The 19,819-nt window shown below is 34.5% G+C and overlaps 1 protein-coding gene across 1 annotated transcript in view; it reads right to left on the minus strand.

The window, feature by feature from the left end:
• LOC150079280 (uncharacterized) overlaps positions 1–19,819 on the minus strand; it is a 177,122-nt gene that overhangs the window by 81,418 nt on the left and 75,885 nt on the right. Inside the window, exons 3-4 of the mRNA XM_090383020.1 lie at positions 17,821–18,086; positions 4,460–4,605 (exon numbers count right to left, since the gene is read on the minus strand). Of these exons, the coding sequence (XP_090239146.1) occupies positions 4,460–4,605; positions 17,821–18,086 (412 nt within the window). The remainder of the gene's footprint in view (positions 1–4,459; positions 4,606–17,820; positions 18,087–19,819) is intronic.

Genomic DNA, 19,819 nt, shown 5'->3' on the forward strand with positions numbered 1-19,819 from the left:
ATGCTAGCCATATAGAAAATACATCCCTAAAGAATTCGGAGTGACAAATGACATCTGGCCCCAGAAACAATCCAGCACATCACTGCATGATGATCACCCAGACTGAGTACATCTCATAGATACAACCGGCCGGAGGTAGCCGGAATAATACATCAGAAGCTAGCGAGGAAATACCAGTTGATCAAAAAAAGTATACCGAATTACAAGTATGAACCACAGGCTGTACTAGGGGCCCTAATCCACAAATTGCACTCGGACCGCGCCATAATAGGCCATAACCCTCGTCCACAAGAAGAAAAGGCTAACTATCTGATCGACATAGCAGTGCCCAACACTGGCAACCTCCATAAAACCTACGAGGAAATGATCAGAAAGTACACAGACCTAAGATAGGAAATCACAGTGATGTGGCATACGGAACAAGAAACGACCATCCCGATCACTGTGCCAACCACTGGTATGGAACCAAAAACCCTACACAAGAGCCTAGCAGCAATAGGCCTGCCAGAGAACACCTACAAGGAACTCCAGAAAGACGCAATCTTGAACTGTAAGGTGGTCAGAGAGTTCCTCGACCAATAGCAATAATAGCTGGCCATAACAACCACCCTGTGCACTTGGTACCAGTATCCGTCACGGGTGGTTGTTATGTCTGGTGTTACTGTTGGCCGAGGAACTCTCTGATTATCCTACAGATTCAGGATTGCAACTTTCTGGAGTTACTTGTGTGTGTTCTCTGGGAGACCTTTCTCTGTTAGGCTGTTATGTAGGCTCTTTAGCACCATACCAGTGGTTGACACGATGATTGGGATGGTCGTTACTTGTTCCATATACTTCATCTCTTTGATCGCCGGCTTTTCTTCGTGGGTTTTCTGGAGGTTGCTAGTGTCGGGGTATTTGATTATTATTTTTATTGCTCTTATATTATTTCTCCCTGACTGGGGGGGATACCAGTCAGGGAGAAATAATACTTGATAGCAATACCCATACGGGGATACCACCCCGTATGGGTATTGCCATCAAGTACACAGGGCGGTTGTTATGACTGATGTTACTGTTTGAATTCTTTGACTATCCTACGGGCGTTCAGGATTGCGACTTTCTGGAGTTCCTTGTAGGTGTTCTCTGGGAGACCTATTGCTGCTAGGCTGTTATGTAGGATCTTTGGCAACATACCGGTAGCTGACACGGTGATTGGGATGGTCGTTACTTGTTGCATATGCCACATCTCTTTGATCTCCTGTCTTAGTTAGGTTCGTGTACGTCCTGATTTTTCCCTCATGCGTTTTCTATTGAATGCCAGTGTTGGGCACTGCTATCTCAAATAGGTAGCCTTTTCCTTCTTTTATTATTATTATTAATATAAAAGGCAATATTCTTCTTAATACATTACGAATCGTTTCGTAATGTATTAAGATTTCAAGTAAAAGAACCACTAGGCGAAAGTAATGTCTATGCATGTGGAATTTCTTTATAAAGAAATAACTACTAACAAAGGTAAAGGGAATAGAGTTTGTTTTCGGAAAGTTGATGGCAATGGTACAGTTTGTTCCAAATCGGACAACCGGGCTCATCTTTTTTTTTTTTTTTTTTTCTCTTTCTTAAACAATACAAATGCCTTTGGGAAGTGTGCAGGAAATTTATCTAATAGCCAGGAAAGATTTTGTATGACTGAGAGATACTCTACAATTTTTGGATTAAAATGAATGGTAGATGAACTGGTGTTATCTTAACACAAAAAGAAAAAGAGTTAAACTATATTGGTCCATTTGATAATAAATTTCATAACTTAGATCATCCTGCAGAGGTTATCGAAAAACTGAATAAATAGTTTGCATCTACATTCACGTGAAGAAGTGTTTAGGAAATTCTAACTGGGAGTTAAATGATTTGGTGATAACTAAGATGAAAGTGAAAGAGAAACTGTTGAATTTAAAAGTGAATAAAACTTCTGGGACTGAAAGAATATATTCAATTATATTAGAAGAAGAGAAAAGGAGGTAAGCTAACATTTAGTTACAATATTGAGAGCACCCTTAGATTCAGAAGAAGTTCCATATTCTAGAAACATTGACCTCGTATAAAAAAAAACATTATGGGAATTGTATTGTCGCGAAACTTGATACTACATATTGAACAGACAACTTTTGTGATCGAAACCTGCTAATATTCGTAAAATCGGACAAATGCAAACTTATTGTGATTTTCCCTTGTACAGGAAAATCACAAGCTATTTGGTTGACGTCAGTATTTTGTACTGGCCACTGCAATATTCCGATGGTATTCTCTCCAAACCACGCATTTAAATTCCTACTTTGTAATGTGGAGCGTTGTCGTGTTGGAAGGTGAAATTTCACGATGTAATCTAGAATTATCCAGGACATCAATGTAGAACGCCTCAGCATTCATTGTTTTATGCTGCGTTGAGACCAGTGGACCTAGTCGGTACCACGGGAAACCCTAGACCATGACCTCCTTCCCCTCGTAACTTCACAGCTGGGACAACACGCTCAAGATAGTAAGGGTTCTCCAGGCATACTCCATATATCAAAACGACTATCAGAATAGAAGAGCGCACAGCGTGCACCATCACTATGGCTCGTCACTGAACAGCACCGAACTATGATTCGGACACTCAGGGGTGGAACCATGGAATCAGCTCTTTCCCTGTGCCCACTGTTCAGTGTATACATTTGAAAGGGATTCGGAGCTAATTGCCAATCTCCTTTACAGACCAAAATATTTGCATATTTTGAATATCACACACAATTTCCTTTAATAAATTAATTGTCAATAATCAATTAATCAATATCGCACACAATTTTCTTTAATGCCGATCGCCAGATAATTCTCCAATGAACAAAGTAACTTCAATCCTTCTAAAACAGTGCTATCTTATTTCTAACAAAAAAAAAGTCTTCTGGGTCCTATGGTCATCTCTAATGGAACTCAGAGTTCTAGCCATAATCACAGTATCTTTATTTGGGATTATCTGCATAAAAAAATTAAAATAAATATATATAAAAACTTAACAACTGTTTTCTTTTAGCTGCGTTACTTTTCTTCTTCACAACTACGCACTCTGTACAAAGATCAAATTCACCCTACCATGGAATATTGTTCCTACATCTAGGGCGGTACTCCCAAAAACTCTCTCAAGCTTCTGAACTCCATTCAAAAGAGCCCATCAGTTTTATTAACCACCCATTTTTTACAAAGTCTCACTCTGTTTCAAAGCAGTTCAATTTCTGCTTGTGTACCTTATTTATAGATATTTCCATGGGCCCCGTTCTTCTGTGTGGCAACTCATTCACACACTCTCTTCTAAAACAGTGCGAACACGAACCACAAACAGTCAGCAACCATTCATGCTCAAAAATAACACATATGTGTATTCAGGTATTTATGTATTGTCTAACACGGCGGTGATGCCAGTTTTTAGCAGGGAACGCCTAGCATAATAAATAAAAATAGATGTCCAAAAGTAACAGAAACAACTTTTCCTCTTCGTTTTTCACTTATACTTGTTTTTTTTTTTAGAACACTCTTCCTTTAATATGTATTTTCTCAAAAATTTCAATGTACAGTACAGAAATTGAAGTCTAATGTTAACAAATATCTTCTGCATTCTCAACCTTCAATCCATGCAAAACACACTAAATCTTATAAATTCTAAGCTCTTTAGTAATTTGGGCTTTCATAAAAAAAATAATAATAAAAAAAAATCAACGGTATGTTCCATGTTCTTATAGCAGTTTATGTACCTGTAGAAATTTTCAACATGGAGCCTCAAATTCTACCTGTAACAATTCAGCGCTGTTCATTTCTTTTGTGCTTGTGACTATATACAAATACATTTTTATCCATTCACTTGTTAAGAATTTCATAACTGTCTTCCTGTGTACATTTTCTCTACATTAGTTTTTCTCTTAAGTGAAATAGGTTAGAATAATATAATTAGTTCAGCACCAGACAATTACTCCTGGAAAAATTTTGCATTCGTAGATGAATCCGAACCAACCTTTCCAAACAGCAGACTAGATTGTACTGACGGAACAGTGGAGATCTCTTTCCATGAAGAACGAAGAGACGCACACAGAATTATTATTATGTATTTTTTATTATTATTATTAATTGCTTTTAACGTTAAAAAAATAATTTTTCTTTTTCTACATTTGTTCTCCTGTGAATATTTGCAGAGAGAAGGGTGAGTGGACTTTATACTGTATATGAATATATTTCAAAGTATGAGAGATTTCTAAAGTACAATTAGGTATACGCAGCTTTTAAAATATATAAACCTAAATAAGCAAAAAAAAATTTAAAACAGAATTATTCCATTTGGTGGTTTACAATAATAAAAATCCTAAGTACTTCAACAGTGGTGATAAAATAGAGGCAGCTTTAGCGCCTGATATTAATAAAATAGAGTAAATCAAATAAATAGCAATCTTCTTACCTCTCATCTTTGGAGGATGCTTCCACGAGATTTGTGAATGTGTTGTGATAGCATTTTCAATCTGATTCATGTCCTTCGTCTTACTGGTAAGTAGCTGATCAATGATTGTTGTTAATCTACTTTCTCGTGCAAGTTCTGGATTGCTGCTGAAAATATTGACTTCTTAAACAGGTACGCTCTTAATCAATTAATATATCAATTTTATGTATAAATAATTTAATATTTAATTATCGGTAACGTAATTAACAGTTTCAGACAAAAAAATTAACACACACAATATCTTAAAAGTTCCAGGACTGATTTTTTTTATTTATCAGTAAAAATTTAAATTACTTTATCATTTAAAGGAGGAGGGAGTCAGATTGATTTTTCAACTTTGATTTTTGACTAGTTCATTGCAGGTAATACCTGACCCGAGAACAAAGGAAACTCGTTCTTCGATCTATGTTAATACTACCGAATTAACAAATATACCTGAACCAAGTTTTAGGAAAAAATTATCGATTATTTTATTTACAAAATAGAGAAGGATGCCTACCAAAGTCCGTTTCAGAAGTATAAACGATTACTTTTGTACGTTTTTAAAAGTAATCGTTTATACTTCTCAAATAGACTTTTGGACCTTTTAAAAATACACGTCGGGCCATTCCAAATTTCATTAAAAATTGGATACAAATTTAATTCGTGAATACAAATTCACGTATTAAATATAGTTTTAATGCAGTATATATATAGAGAGAAATATATGGTGTATCTACACCGATATTATATAGAGGGAAAAGACTGAACAAAAAAGTATACGGGAAAAGAGAAATAAATATTATATAGTCATAATTAAACTGAATGGCTAAGTTTAGAGCACGACTATACAGTTTTATTATTTTTAAGTGGTTTATACAGTTATAATCTTAGTAATTACCTGACAAGAAGGTAACTATATTTACTCTTCACTTATATTAATCACAGATAAAGAAAAAAAAAAACATTTAATTAAAAAAATAGAACTCGCCTGAAATTTAACGCACTGCTTACATTAACTAACTTTAACTTAAGAGTTTTATAGTGTCTACATTTGTTGTTGTGCAGTAGCTGAAAATTGATATTAAAGTGCATTCGTTTAATCACAAGTTCCATTAATAGCACTACTGGTCATCAAGAAAAACCAGTTTTATTAATTCTTTCATGAAAAATGCAAGTATGAAATAAAGCTAAAACGAGTGTCATATGAAGGTGGCTTTAAATTAAAAGTAGTTAATTTTTCAGGGGCCACAAATAATTGCAACGCTGGCCGTAAATTTGGAATTTACATACCTATAAAATAAAAAACAATTTTTCAATTTCAAACAATTGCTTTAGTAATTTAATATTAAAGTATGTGATAAACTGTATCTTTGATATAATAAAATGTATTTATATAAATATTCCATCCATTTACTATAACATTTTAGGGTCAAATAGACACATTACCCATATCATTATGCCGAATTATAAAAATTGGGCAGAGTCGGCTATGCCCTCAAAGCACATTTTCTAATATCGATTATACACGGATCAATACATTTTTAACTTTCCAAGGCCCAAAACTAGGGGTTGACCTATACCTGAAAGTCTACTTGTGCTCGGGCACCTACGGTATGATCAAAGTTGAAAAAAAGCAAAGGTTGAATTTTTTTCTAAAAACATACATCACAACTTTTGATGTTTCTTAATTAATATAATAATACAAAATAGTTTATTTACATACATAAAAATACACAGCAAATAACTCCATAGAAGTTTAAATACTGTTCTTATTATGCCAACTTAGTTCTTTTAAAATTCTTCTCAGATACATTTTAATCTGTTATTACCCTGACCAAACGTTTCTAACACACACACACACACACACACACACACACACACACACACACACACACACACACACACACCTGAACTTTCTTTGCATATTTCAAACTAATTCAAGAAATACGGTTTCGTCCATGACTTAAGGGCTACGGTATATGGTATAAGCTGGCGACCTCTGGTGTAAGAAATCGGGAAAATTTTAAAATTAAATAAATTAATTTATTTAATTTGCCATTAGTTTACCGAACGCAATACCCGAGATGCTCCTTTTCTGCTTTAAAATACTTTCTTCGCCTATGCAAAGTTCAGCAACTATTTACCGCTACTTTGCTAGCCTTTTATTCCTTTCTATCCTGGGACACATTCCTTCAATCGTTTAATCTTAAAATGGTAACCCTACCATTAACCCTCTTTACATTCATAACAAAATTGGTTTAATTAATGTTAATTTACTACTTCGCTAATTTAATTTATTTTAATTTATTTGAATACATCTCCAACTTGCAACACACGGGATAACTAGCCCAACCTAATTAATTTATTTATTTAATTTTAAAATTTTCCCGATTTCTTACACCAGGGGTCGCCAGCTTATACCATATACCGTAGCCCACATTCAGTCTAAACATTTTATTTTTATCAGATCGCCACGATCCCAGTAAGTTATCCCATTTCTTGCTTTATATTCTTGTTTTCTTTACTTCCAGCCTCTGTCGGGTCAGCCATGAAATATACGCGTGCCTCATGATTAAAATTTAAAATAATATTTTAACTGACTTTACCTACTTTTCACGTATACCACGTGCGGCGTGTATTTCATGTCAGAAACGGAGGCTATAGCCACTTATATCTTATTGCCGTTTCCTCCTTTGATTTCGGTGGCTGGCCCTAGAAAAAGGCGCTGAAGTCACAGGACGAACAGCACTAAGTTATTATTATTAATTCTTATCATTGCTTATTACTTCTCCTTTATCTTAGCTCCATTCTTTGTTCACCATGATAGCGATTTCTGTTCCGTTCGCCCTTTGTTCTCCATAATTAGCGTTACTAGTACCATAAGGAAAGCACATTGTCCTTCACGACTACTAACTTATATATATTCTTTTTTTATTTATTTATTATTATTATTTTTTTTTTTTTTGCTGGTGCCCCTAGTTGGGACCCAATGGCAAGGGATTTACTGGCATCTTACAGGTCTTGCATTACTACCTTTGGGTGCGGAATTAGTACACTAAGGACAGCACATGAATAGTCGTGGCCCGCCTCCTCATTGCGTGGAGAGGTACTGGAACCAGCTTTCCTGGTAATTGCAGCTTCCTGGTAGAAAATGGCGAGAAACAACTAATCAACTTAAAAAATACACACTGCATAAATATAGAACTACACTCGCTTTGGTTATTTTACAGAATTATGTATAGGCGCAATTATATATCACCATAGTGCAAGACGGCAGAGCTGCATTAACGTTCTGGAGCCGCCCTAACTAAGCCACAACACGTACACCTGGCGTAGAACCTGGCCATCTGCTACTCGTTTCGAGAGATCTGGGTTCCATTCTCATAGATTGGAAGAATTTCTTAAGTCCTCTTCATTCAAGGCTGCAGTTAGCCGATCTCAGTTGGAGGGTGTAGGGTTCCTTTCCCCCCCAGTGAGTTATTTCGGGTTTTGTAGCTGTACAACATGCAAATTGCTCGTGAACACACACTTCTAGAGACATAATACACTTTTCGGCGCACACTTGTGAGGGGAGAGACGTTACTACCAATGTGTGTGTGTGTGTGTGCATGTTTTTTTTTTTTTTTAATTTATTTATATTTCGTGGAACTTATCCAACTTTCAGCGTAATGTTTAAGTCGGAAACGGCTTTGCATGTACAGAAAATATATTTTAGCCAACAATGCTGGCATGTTCGGAGTTTAGGAACTGAATATAGAATAACGTGGTCGCCTTGGGCATATCTGCGCCAGCTGCAGGTAACGATGCCCACAAATACTTCTTTATTTCTTAATTAAATTGTGTATACAAATATATATATTTTTGTATATAGATTAATATATATCTATAGTGCAATAAAATAGTATATAGATTTAACCATTATTTAAATTCAATACTCAAGTTTAGCTTAATTAAAAGTAAAGCTAGGTATGCTTGCCATATCTTTTCTCTCATGATATCCAGCAATGAACATCAAGTACCCAAGGGCCTGAATACAGCCCGTACTCAAACAAGAATCAGTGAAATGCCACAAAATATTTTGCTCTGCTTTTAAGAACGCAACTGAAAATGATCTTTTGATAAACCAGGTTGTGTTTTTAATATGTAAGAGTCAGATGTACAAGTGAAAACAATAACTGTACAGTAACTGTTTGCTGCAATGTATGTACTTTTAAAGGTACCAACAAAAACAAGAATTGGAAGAACGAATACCTCTAAGAACTGTGCTCCATCTAAATAAAGAACCAATATATATATAAATTAAAATTTATTTGTAAAATGGTTAAAGAAATATCATATTCCTCATAACAAACCTGGAGAAACATTATAATTCTTTTTATATCCTATAACACTGTAAATACTTGTAGCATTTTTAGGCCTCTAAAGAACTTTTAAATTAGTCTAAGAATAAGTGCTTTGTGACTAACAAGGAAGAAAAATTACCACACCACAATCTGGATTATTACAACGTCAAACTTAGGGTTGAGCTGCCACTATAGGTAATGCAACATCTGCTTTCCAAACCAGATGAACATTTTACTTAGACTGCATTCAAACTGCATCCCAGAAATTGCATTTATAGTAAACTTAATGAAAACAGGGAATATGGAAATCAACTGTGCTGAGCAAAATATTGATGCATCCTCGAATCAGTTCATTCCTGCTGAATTTCAAGAAGAAACAAATGGGACCATCGACCTCAATAATACCATCGCCAACGAATTTTAAGCATTGCAACGGATTAAAAAAACATTTAACGAAAATTTTATCTCCCTAAGCTCAAGTCAAACAAGATAAGGACAAGAGTAACAAGTTTTACAGGATGTATCTGGATATCAAACTATATTGAGAAGAAAAACGCACAGAATATTGAGAGTAAGAATAATAAAACTACAAAAAACAAAAAAAAACTTATAAATGTAAAAAAAAGAAAATACTGATCTGTCCTTATAAGATTTATACCAAAAACCTACATATTATGACATTAATGTGTGCAAAGAATGAATTATAAATTATTTTGAAACAAATTTAAAATATGACTGGAAAAAATGTTATTATTTTGTTATTTTTTTAACATTTTCATTATTTTTCATTTAAATTAATGGGCCATGTTTACCCAGTAACAATGGCGTCTTTTACCTATTATATAGAGAAAGATGCCCTTTAGTGTTTTCTGTTTAATCTATCAATTCATGTTAATTTTTAAATTGGCTCTTTATAAGAATTCTGCAATGGAGAAAGTACATAGCACAGAATATAAGGCTAAAAATTAAATACATTTTATTAATTAGAAATTCAGCAGGACCAATTTCATAAACAATGGGCCCATCTTTGTCCACTTTACCTTAAAATTTGATGGTATTTAGTTATATTGATATATTTCCATGAAGAAAGCAAAACGAACTGCTTGAAATTCAATATGTACAAGTTACTATTACTCAGTGCTGTAATGTTAATATAATTTTCGTAACTTTAGTAGAGTTCTACGCAACATCTCATATAATTGACAATGATTAATTAGTACTACTGCTCACTACAAGCAATGTTCTCTGTTGATTGAAGTATGGTGACAGTCTAATCGCCACTTTCTAAAACTAACAGAAATTAGTTTTAGAATGTCATGCTGATACCGTATATATGAATGTTTCTCAAGAGCATTCAAAAAGCATGCTCATATAACTGAGATCACGCGATCGTGTTAGCCCCTTACAATTAATGATGTGATGTTCACCTCTGGATAGCGAACAGTCTGGTCAATACGGTACGGTAAGGCATTATCATCCTGTATGATTTTGATTTTTTGATTCGGTAGTTGTTGGCGCATCGGCTTCTGTGGCCATATTGCACCTCCCAAGGTTTTTGCAGTACTTTGATCCAAGCCCGAGGCGGGAATCGAACCCGCGACCTTTGGGTTGCCGGGCAGATACTTTACCCACTCGGCTAGCCCGGTCGGCTTCATCCTGTATGATAAAATTGTTTGCTCGACAACGTATGCATCTGACCACACTCTGTAAGATATTAAATCTGATATATAATAAAAGTGATAATCATACTAAAGAAATTTCTACATTATTAAAGTAATTATTTAATGTCTATATAGGCATATAATAGATACTAATGCGCCAAACAGCCCTACATCATTAGTTATCAAACAAAAACTGGCATAAATTCGGGTGGAATGCAGTTGTGCAACTGTACCACTCGATCTCACGCTTAATTAGACATATATCTAGTATATAAATCTACATAAAAACAAATATATATATATATGTATATACATAATTTCGAATACTGTTATAATAGTAATTTAAAAAATTTTTAAAAATAATTAAAGTGGATGCTCACAGCACATGGCTGACATGATGAAACAATAATGAAACTTTCAAAAGGTTCCCATATGAAAAAATTTCAAAAAAGTAGAGAACTTTAACCAAAAACTGATATGAATTTTAAATCGATTCCCACAAATATCCGCTGAAAAGTAAATATCCAGCAATGACATTCTTACCCCTCCCCGACCTTATCCTATCATTTCCTTCACTATTGTAAAACAAAATCAAAGTTTTCAGTCAAAATGATCTTTTGATAAACCAGGTTGTGTTTTTAATATGTAAGAGTCAGATGTACAAGTGAAAACAATAACTGTTTTTCATTTTGTGCAGCCCTTTTCAATTTAAACCACCGTATTTGTTGGCTTTCTTTAGCTCAAGAAAAGAAAGGTTAGAAATTCTCTACTAAACAGTAATAAAATCTGACAGATCAATTAAAAATATTTACGTTCTAAATATTTTTAACTGATGTGTCAACAGATTTTATTGCGAAAACTGCAAGTTTAAGGAGGAGGAGAATTTGTATACTTTAAACTCATTATACAATAATAATTAAAGTAGGACTTCCATTCATTTGCTATATATGGGCTTTGCAAAACACAAAACTAAGTTTGCATACCAAAATATTTTTAACGATGTAATTGAGAAGCGGGATAATTATTTCAATGCAAGTTATTTGGTTACTTTTGCTGACTATGTGGACAAATACAGTCGTTTCTAAAGAGCCGACGCGACTGTAACTGGGAGGAGTTTGGGGGGGGGGGGATAACAACCTCTCCAGACAGTCGACAGTAAAACCTAATGCACAATAGCCTTGATTGGTAGAATTATTTCAAAATATTTTTAGCTTGAGATATTCACGAGTGGTGATAACCCGCTCTTCACACAGAGCGTCCACTAGTTCAATGGACTGACGTGATGTTAATAAAACAGCATATATTTAAATTTCAAAAAAGTAAAAAAAACAGCTTCCACTTATATTTGCAAATTTAATGCTTAATTGGTTGTTAACCAGAGATGGAAAGGAAATTTTCTTATACAAAGACACGTTCGGTTAAATATATGAAATTTCAATTGGTGTCAACTTTTCAGATCCCCTTTTCAGGGGATCTGAAAAGACCCAAGAGTATAACCGCAGAGACGTAAATGACTATATTTTGTCTTGACAACGGAATTCCACAGTGGATCCGAGACGTTGACATTAATTGCAATCTTATTTAACTAATCGATATTTAACTAACATTGACAGATGTGAATCATTACCGTCTCATAGCAACATATATCAACCTGACTGCTTTACACCGTGGCCTCATAAATATTAACGCATTATTTATTTATAGCTACAATATGACGTAATTTAATATAAATAAATAATCTTTATTACAAGTAAATGTCCATAATGATGGTTACAGTGCATTACTAGTGCATGTTCATCATGGAAGTAGGGCCATACTGGTTAGGTCAATTATAAACTGTTATAAGCCAAGTTTCTCAGGTTAAGCAACCTAACGTGTTAGGTTGCTTAACGTATCTGATATGACACCTTAGGTTAAGCAACCTAACGTGTTAGGTTGCTTAACCTAAGGTGTCATATCAGATACGTTACGTTCAGTCAGTTCAGATCACGCAAGCTGTAGATTCATTCTTTACATTAGATTAGCCATATTAATTAGTTTAAACGAATTCAGCTCAATCATTAGACAAAAATGTTGGAACAAGAAAATCCATGAACAGCATATATTTTGCTGCCACAATTGCATCGGCCTGGAAATAATGAGAATTAACCCGTACAAATTATTTTCGAAAAGATGAAAATGAGGAATGCTATCCCGGTTATTAATAATGGTTTCCAAATTACGAAAGTGGCATTACATAAGAACCAGGGGTTATTGTGAGATAATAATCTAATTTCCGCTTCCCATTTCAGGGACACAAGGACCAAATATTTCAATGCAATGTGGTCCCTCAGGCAGGAACTCACTGGATTTTATGTTATCAAGCTCATTATTCAATACGATCAATGGTGTATCGTCCCAACTATAATATATGCCTTCAATCATCTGGTCTTCAACTCCACCCCTCATATCTAAAATGATTCCTCAGATGGTAATACTGGTTCCTATAGTCACTAAATCGGACTGCACAGCAGTCCGATCTAGTCACAATTTCGAGAGCAGAAATGTACTCGAGTCTTGACATCACGACATGGAAACACCTTACTTTGACGCATAACATCACAATTGATGTTATTTGATTGATTGACGCATCAGCTACATATCCTGGATGTCAATAGCATCATCGCGTATTCCAGATGGAGAAGAGGGAACACGCTCAATTCTGCATCAGGTAACTATTGCTGAAACTGCATAATCTTGTTTCTATTTCATTCATGTTCCCATCCAACAAAAGTAACTCTTCAAATTGATCTCTATAAGATGTGTAAGGGCAGAAGATTTAGAACGCAAACCTTTGCTTTTGTACAGTTCTAACACCACTGAAGGGTCTAATCTAAAGAAAATTATATATCTATTAACTTCCTGAAAGTGCTTATTCAGCATAGATAGCTATACCTGACCAGCGATTAAAATCTGTTGTCCTAATCATCCCAAACTGCACGCTGCATTATCTGAATTATCAAGCTGTTATGTGAATTATTAATTGTTAATTTTGTTTTATCTTTGTACGAAACTTCATTACCTATTTTTGTCTGTATAACGTTTGCTTATATATTAATGAGCAGTTCACTAGCACTTTCCCGTAGTGAGGTGAACCATTTCAAATATGCAATATTCCAATATACAGGTCATCCATTTACCGTGCAATCCACTCACATTTCGAAGTAACTGTGTGGCAACAGAACACATCATGTAATTAATTAGTACTAGCCATATAGTGCAAGAAAGTCACAGGCTTTTGCTGCACTGTGAAAAGTAGATAAGCAAATACAAATTATGGTTTCTCTCCTCACGCAGGTAACTATCTAGTTGATCTTTGGATATCTTCAAACTATCAGCCTCAACTACCTGCTCCCAACTAACCATTAGCCTCAACTTCCTGCTCTCAACGAACTTCTTCCAGTAATCAAAAAATTGCTGGCTAAAAGAAACTTACTACAATCTAGCTACGTTACCTCTTCTCGTATAATTTGAATTTATGGCCCCTAGTTCTGTAATTCCTTATAACAGTGACAATTCCGCCTTCATTCATTTTATTAACATCTCTCATAACCTTATAAACCTTAATCAGGTCTCCTCTAAGATTCCTGGTTGCCAAGCTATGTAGCCCATCATCCAAGTCAGTCCTTGTAAGGTCGCCTTTTTGCCAATCTCACAATGCGAGTTGCCCTTCTTTGAATCCTTTGAACAACCTCAATGTCTATTTTCACATGGGGGTCTCCATAATTTCACACAGTATTTCAAATGAGGTCTTAAAATTGTTTTGTACAGTGGGATTATGACCTCCTTGTGTCTACAGGATATTGTTCAATAAATCACCGATAGGCCACCTTGGGCCTTCCTGGCCGCCTGTTTACACTGCTTCATATAGAAAAGTTCATATCTGCTAGTATCGTGACTACCAGCTCCCTTTCTTCCTCTACTGTTTTTAATTTGCTATTTCCCAGGTGACCTTTCAATTTTCGCCATTAAAACATAGCTGCCACTTTTCAAGACATCCTGAAGGAGCGCTGCTTGGCACTGATCATTAAGAACTCTCCCAATCTTTACGTCGTCTGCAAATTTTGATATCACGCTTTTTTCCCTTCGTCGATGCCATTTATGAAAATCAGAAACAAGGGTACAAGAACTGATCCTTTGGGCCTCCACTTCTGACGTTACACAAATCTGAAGAATATCCATTTATCACAACCATCTGCCTTCTGCTCTGCAACCACCCTGCAATCCATCTTAGATTCTTGCCAGTAATCGCAACATATTTCAGTTTATATAATAAACTCTCGTGAAGGACTGAGTCAAATGCCTTGCTAAAATCCAAATAGACTATATCGAAATTGTTCTCTACGTCTAGCCTCACGAGTAACTGTATCAAAATAACTTACCAGGATAGTTAAACATGATTTCTCCTTAACAAAAGCACGTTGTGTGTTATTCAGAATACCACTTCTATCTAAATGTCTCTGGATTGAACTCTTATTAATCATTGCCTCTAAGATTTTTCCTACCATTAGAAAAGGGACAAAAGACAGTTTCACTGTGACAGCAGCACAGCATTTATTAGTGCGGTGAGTTTCGCGAAGAATGTGTTTGATTTGGTCCATCCTTGCATTCAAATAAACACAGCGCTGACTTTGATTGATACTATATAAACTTTGCTTCTTTGCATTATTTGTGCTACCAATACGTCAAACAAACGAATTTCAATCTGTTCCAATCAAAGCTAAGCTTTCAAATGGTATTCATAATTAATCTCCAGTTTTTTTATTATTAAAATTTCACAATTAGTCGCTGTGATAATTGCAATATCAAAATGGTTAGTGCATGTCTACATAGCACAGCGGACACTTCCAGAGCATTCTGTATAACGGTTTTAATTAAATTCTGTATTAATTATCATACCATGGACAAACAATAACCAGTGACGGAAGAAACGAAGAGGAAATAAACAGTAGCGTTGATCTGGCAAAACAATCATTTATAAAGATGAAAAAATTGTTAAAAGTCTGAGACCTGGTTATCAAAACGAGGATTAAGATTAATAAATGCTTTTTGTGGTTTGTATTCTCATATGGTGCAAAAACATGGACGCTGAACAAATATTGAAATAAATAAATATTAAAAAATATATTGAAAGTAAAATCAATGCGTTTGAAATGGGACACATAGGAGAATGAAAAAAAAAAAACAGGTCGGCATGATGGGATGGATTAGTTATTAATAAAATATTTTGTTGTATTGCAGACCTTTAACTGCATTTTCATTGGATAATCATGTAAAAGAGACCAATGTATTGATTTGAACCTTAAAGCTCTCATATAGTATTACTATTAATACTGAAAATTATGAATAAATTCTCTCCATATTAATTTGTATAATTCCGCCCATAATATAAGCATCGAAGACATCACCGCTATGTGCAATGTACAGAATTTCCGATCAATGTTAAAAATAACTCCAAATATCTGAGCTTAACTGTTCTTAAAACTAAGCTGATGCTACCTTTATAGCTTTAAGCATATTATGTCTTCCTATTTTTAATTAATTTAATTATCCCATAAGAAAGTTGAAAAGCCCAGCACTTCTCATTGCCTTGTATTCAATGGATACTTACAGTTTTTTCCAATGTTTTAACAGAGTTGCAAGACAAACTTCAAACGAATTTAAATATACGTATTTCAATCTAAGCTAAGCTTTCAAGGGGAATACTAACAATTATTTACTTTAAAGCTTAGTTAATTAATTATAATCAATTTCAAGCAATTTTTTTAATTATTAAAATTTCCTGATTAACTACTGATTAATCAAAAATTAGCGTTCGGAATTAGCAAAAATATATTTAATATATTTTCATTTATATGCATACGAGTACATAAATATGAATTAATAATACAACGCTCTATAAAATTATTTAGCTTATACTAATAAACACGTGACGTTAATGCTATTGCATACAATTAGATATTATACGCACATGAAATATGATATGTGTAATTTTAGACTAATGCATCTTATGGTATGGAATTCGGATGGAGTAATTTGCCACTATTTGGTAATTAAGAAATTTTAACTTCTCTAAAATAACGGAAAAATATAAATTTTTATTAATTTATCTAACCTATACATTTCTCTTAAATATGTTACTGATGGATACCATATAATGTTTCTTGGAACTTCTTAATTTGAAATTACACAACACACTGTAATAAAACGAACGGCTGCATTCTCCTTGGTGTTGTAATAAAAAGGCAAGAAAATATTTTTACGCTGTTCAGCAGGAATGATTCCAGTTGGTACTGCTCAAATACTAGTACCTGACTAAGATGCCAAAATTCTAAATGTAGATAGCTGTCAACTTTCACTCTTAATTCTATAAATCTCCTAAAATCAAGCCGTGATGAAAACTTAATTTCAGTCCATAAAATATATTTCACTGCAATGTATTTTATGGTTTCAAATATTAAGTTGCAATAAAGATTTATGTATTTATTCCATAACAATCTTTCCAAACTAGATGCAATGATTGTAATATCCAGACTAGTGACGAATCTAACCATCACTTTTACAAAATTACGCATAAATAACTGCATAATAAAGTAGCTGATAAGAGTATGTAAGATCAGATACAGGCTGTCTTTGTCGTGCTCGTCCGCACGCACCTCGCACAGATGCGTATTCAAATCACATCACAAAATACACGGCCATTGCTGTTGTACACCCATGGTCCAAAGAACTGAACCGGCGTCAGCATCCTCATTAAACAGGTCAAAGCTTGATTAATAATACATGGAATTCACAGGAGAGACTGTTCAGCGAATTCCATTTAAATATTGAAAGTTCCCACTCTCTGTAGTAGTCTAGAAACATTGCTGGATATTTCGAAACATACAGAACTTGTTCATTCACTTAAACCAGTTGACTTAAACCTGGGTGGAAAGGCTGTCAAACGAGATGGGACCCAAATCCAGACACTCCCAAAAAAGGGTGCCAAGTGACTAAGCCACTATACTGACACGGTGCTCCAGAGTAAAGGAAATTTCCGAAATGAAGCGTTACGCCTTCGGTTTTAATTTATATAGGTAAGGTAAAGTTTAGCAAGCTAATTGAATACAGAGTGATGGAACAGACTTTACAATAAATAAAATAAATCTTAGTAATAAACAAAGAGAAAACTTAGAACACTTCGTAAAAATATTTACAAATAAATGCTGCATGCAATACCAGTTACATTCTATGAACACCGAAAACTTTTTATTTAAATATTTCTCTACTCAGTTGTATTTAGAAACACGAAAATTACCTGTCTTTGTGTCGGCTTGAGTTCATATCTTTTTTTCTCACCTCCCGACGTTTATCCTTATTTCTCTGGATCAATGTTTTAATCTCTTCAATGTAATTGTTTTCGTACAGGCTGTTGAAATCCTTTGACTCCAGAACTTCGCTACTATACACAAAAGATTCATTCTTGCCAACATCGCGGTTAGAAATGACATCTGAATGATCATGAGGCTTACTACGATGAGCATTGCAGCGACTCGCAATCCTGGCTGCCAACTTTTCACGGTTCTGGATATTCGAGAAGGGAAAATATTGATACCATTTACTAATTTAATTTTTAAAGAAAAGTGTCTTAATAAAACACAACAAACTTATAATTTTAACGTTTATTTCGCGTCGCTACTATTATGTACATATTGTTAAAATCGGAAGGAAGTCAAATTGGGAGTAATAAGTAAAGTTGGCAATGACATAAAACAGTGAAGGTGGAGTTGGCTTTCTGGTCCATAAAGATATTAAAAACAATATTTTGAAATTCAAAAGGTACATCACCAAGGGTGTCAAGACTACTAGTTACGATTTCTAAGGAGTACAAACTAAAGGTTATAATGATATACGCACCAACATCGAGCCATGACGATGAAAAGGTTGAAGAAATGTACACCAAAATTGAGAGACTTCTAGATGAACAGAAAGCTTACTATGCCATCATTATGGGGGACTTCAATGATAAGGATGGAAAGAGACTAAACAGCACAGAAATGGAAACTATAGGAAATTTTGGAATTGGTGAAAGACATGAAAGAGGTGAAAGACGTGGAATTTGCAGAATTTCGAGGAATGACAGTAACGAACGCTTTTTTTTCAAGGAAAGGGAAACAGAAAATGGACATGTAAGAGCCCAAATGGATTAACGACTAATGAAATAAACTTCATCCTCACTAACAGAAGATAAACTGTGAACAATGTTACCGTTCTGGACAAGGTAAATGTTGGAAGTGACCACAGAATGGTGAGATGCACACTTGATAGAGATGAAAGAAAAGAAAGGAAAAAACTAACTTGAGTAAATAATACGAAGGTCTTTGAGATAACAGAAGAGGAGGAAAAAAGTGTATTGGACCTTAGCAACAGGTTTGAGCGTCTGGAGACTTTTCAGGACCAAGATATCGACGAGGAATACAACTTTCTGAAAGTGATAAAGCCCAAGAAACCTATAATTAAAAATAAATCCAAAAAAAAAATTTAGTGAAGAAGCACTTGTCACGATGAACAGAAGATGACAACTGACAGAGGACAGAATTGAGTATACTGAGTTATACAAAGCCATTAGAAAGAGACTCAGAGAGGACATAAGAATATTTAACACAAAAAATAGAATAAGTATTAAGGGAAAACAAATCACTTTAATTAGCAGTCATGAGCATTAATACAGAAAGATAAATGGTACTGAATCTGAAGAATAGTAATGGTATACTTAAAAATAATAAAGAAGGCATAACTCAAATAGCAGAAGACTACTATAAAGTATTATATAAGGAGTAAGGGAATGATGCTAGCAGTAGGGAAGACGGATCACATATTAGCAACACATACGACATACCAGATATCCTTCCTGATGAGGTAGAACATGCATTGAAGAGAATGAAGAATCAAAAAGCCCTAAGTGAAGATAAAGTTACTGTAGAGTTGTTAATATTAGGAGATACATGACATAGAAACTGGAACGACTCTTCACAAAATACATTAGGAAATCCGTGACGCCTAAGGAGTGGAATAATGCAATCATAATTTTGCTGCATAAGAAAGGAGATATATCAGAAATTGAAAATGACAGACCAATTAGCTTGTTGTCCCAAATCTACAAGTTGTTCACATGGGTTATTACTAACAGACTAGAAAAAATACTTGATGAGAATCAACCGAAAGAGCAAACTTGCTTTAGGACAGGATTCTCAACAATGCGCCACCCTCACGTAATATCACAGCTAATGGAGAAAGCATATGAATATAAAACACCA

Source organism: Mastigoproctus giganteus, chromosome 10 (assembly GCF_048544385.1).
Source record: "Mastigoproctus giganteus isolate SK-2022 chromosome 10, ASM4854438v1, whole genome shotgun sequence".
Classification (NCBI taxonomy): domain Eukaryota; kingdom Metazoa; phylum Arthropoda; class Arachnida; order Uropygi; family Thelyphonidae; genus Mastigoproctus; species Mastigoproctus giganteus.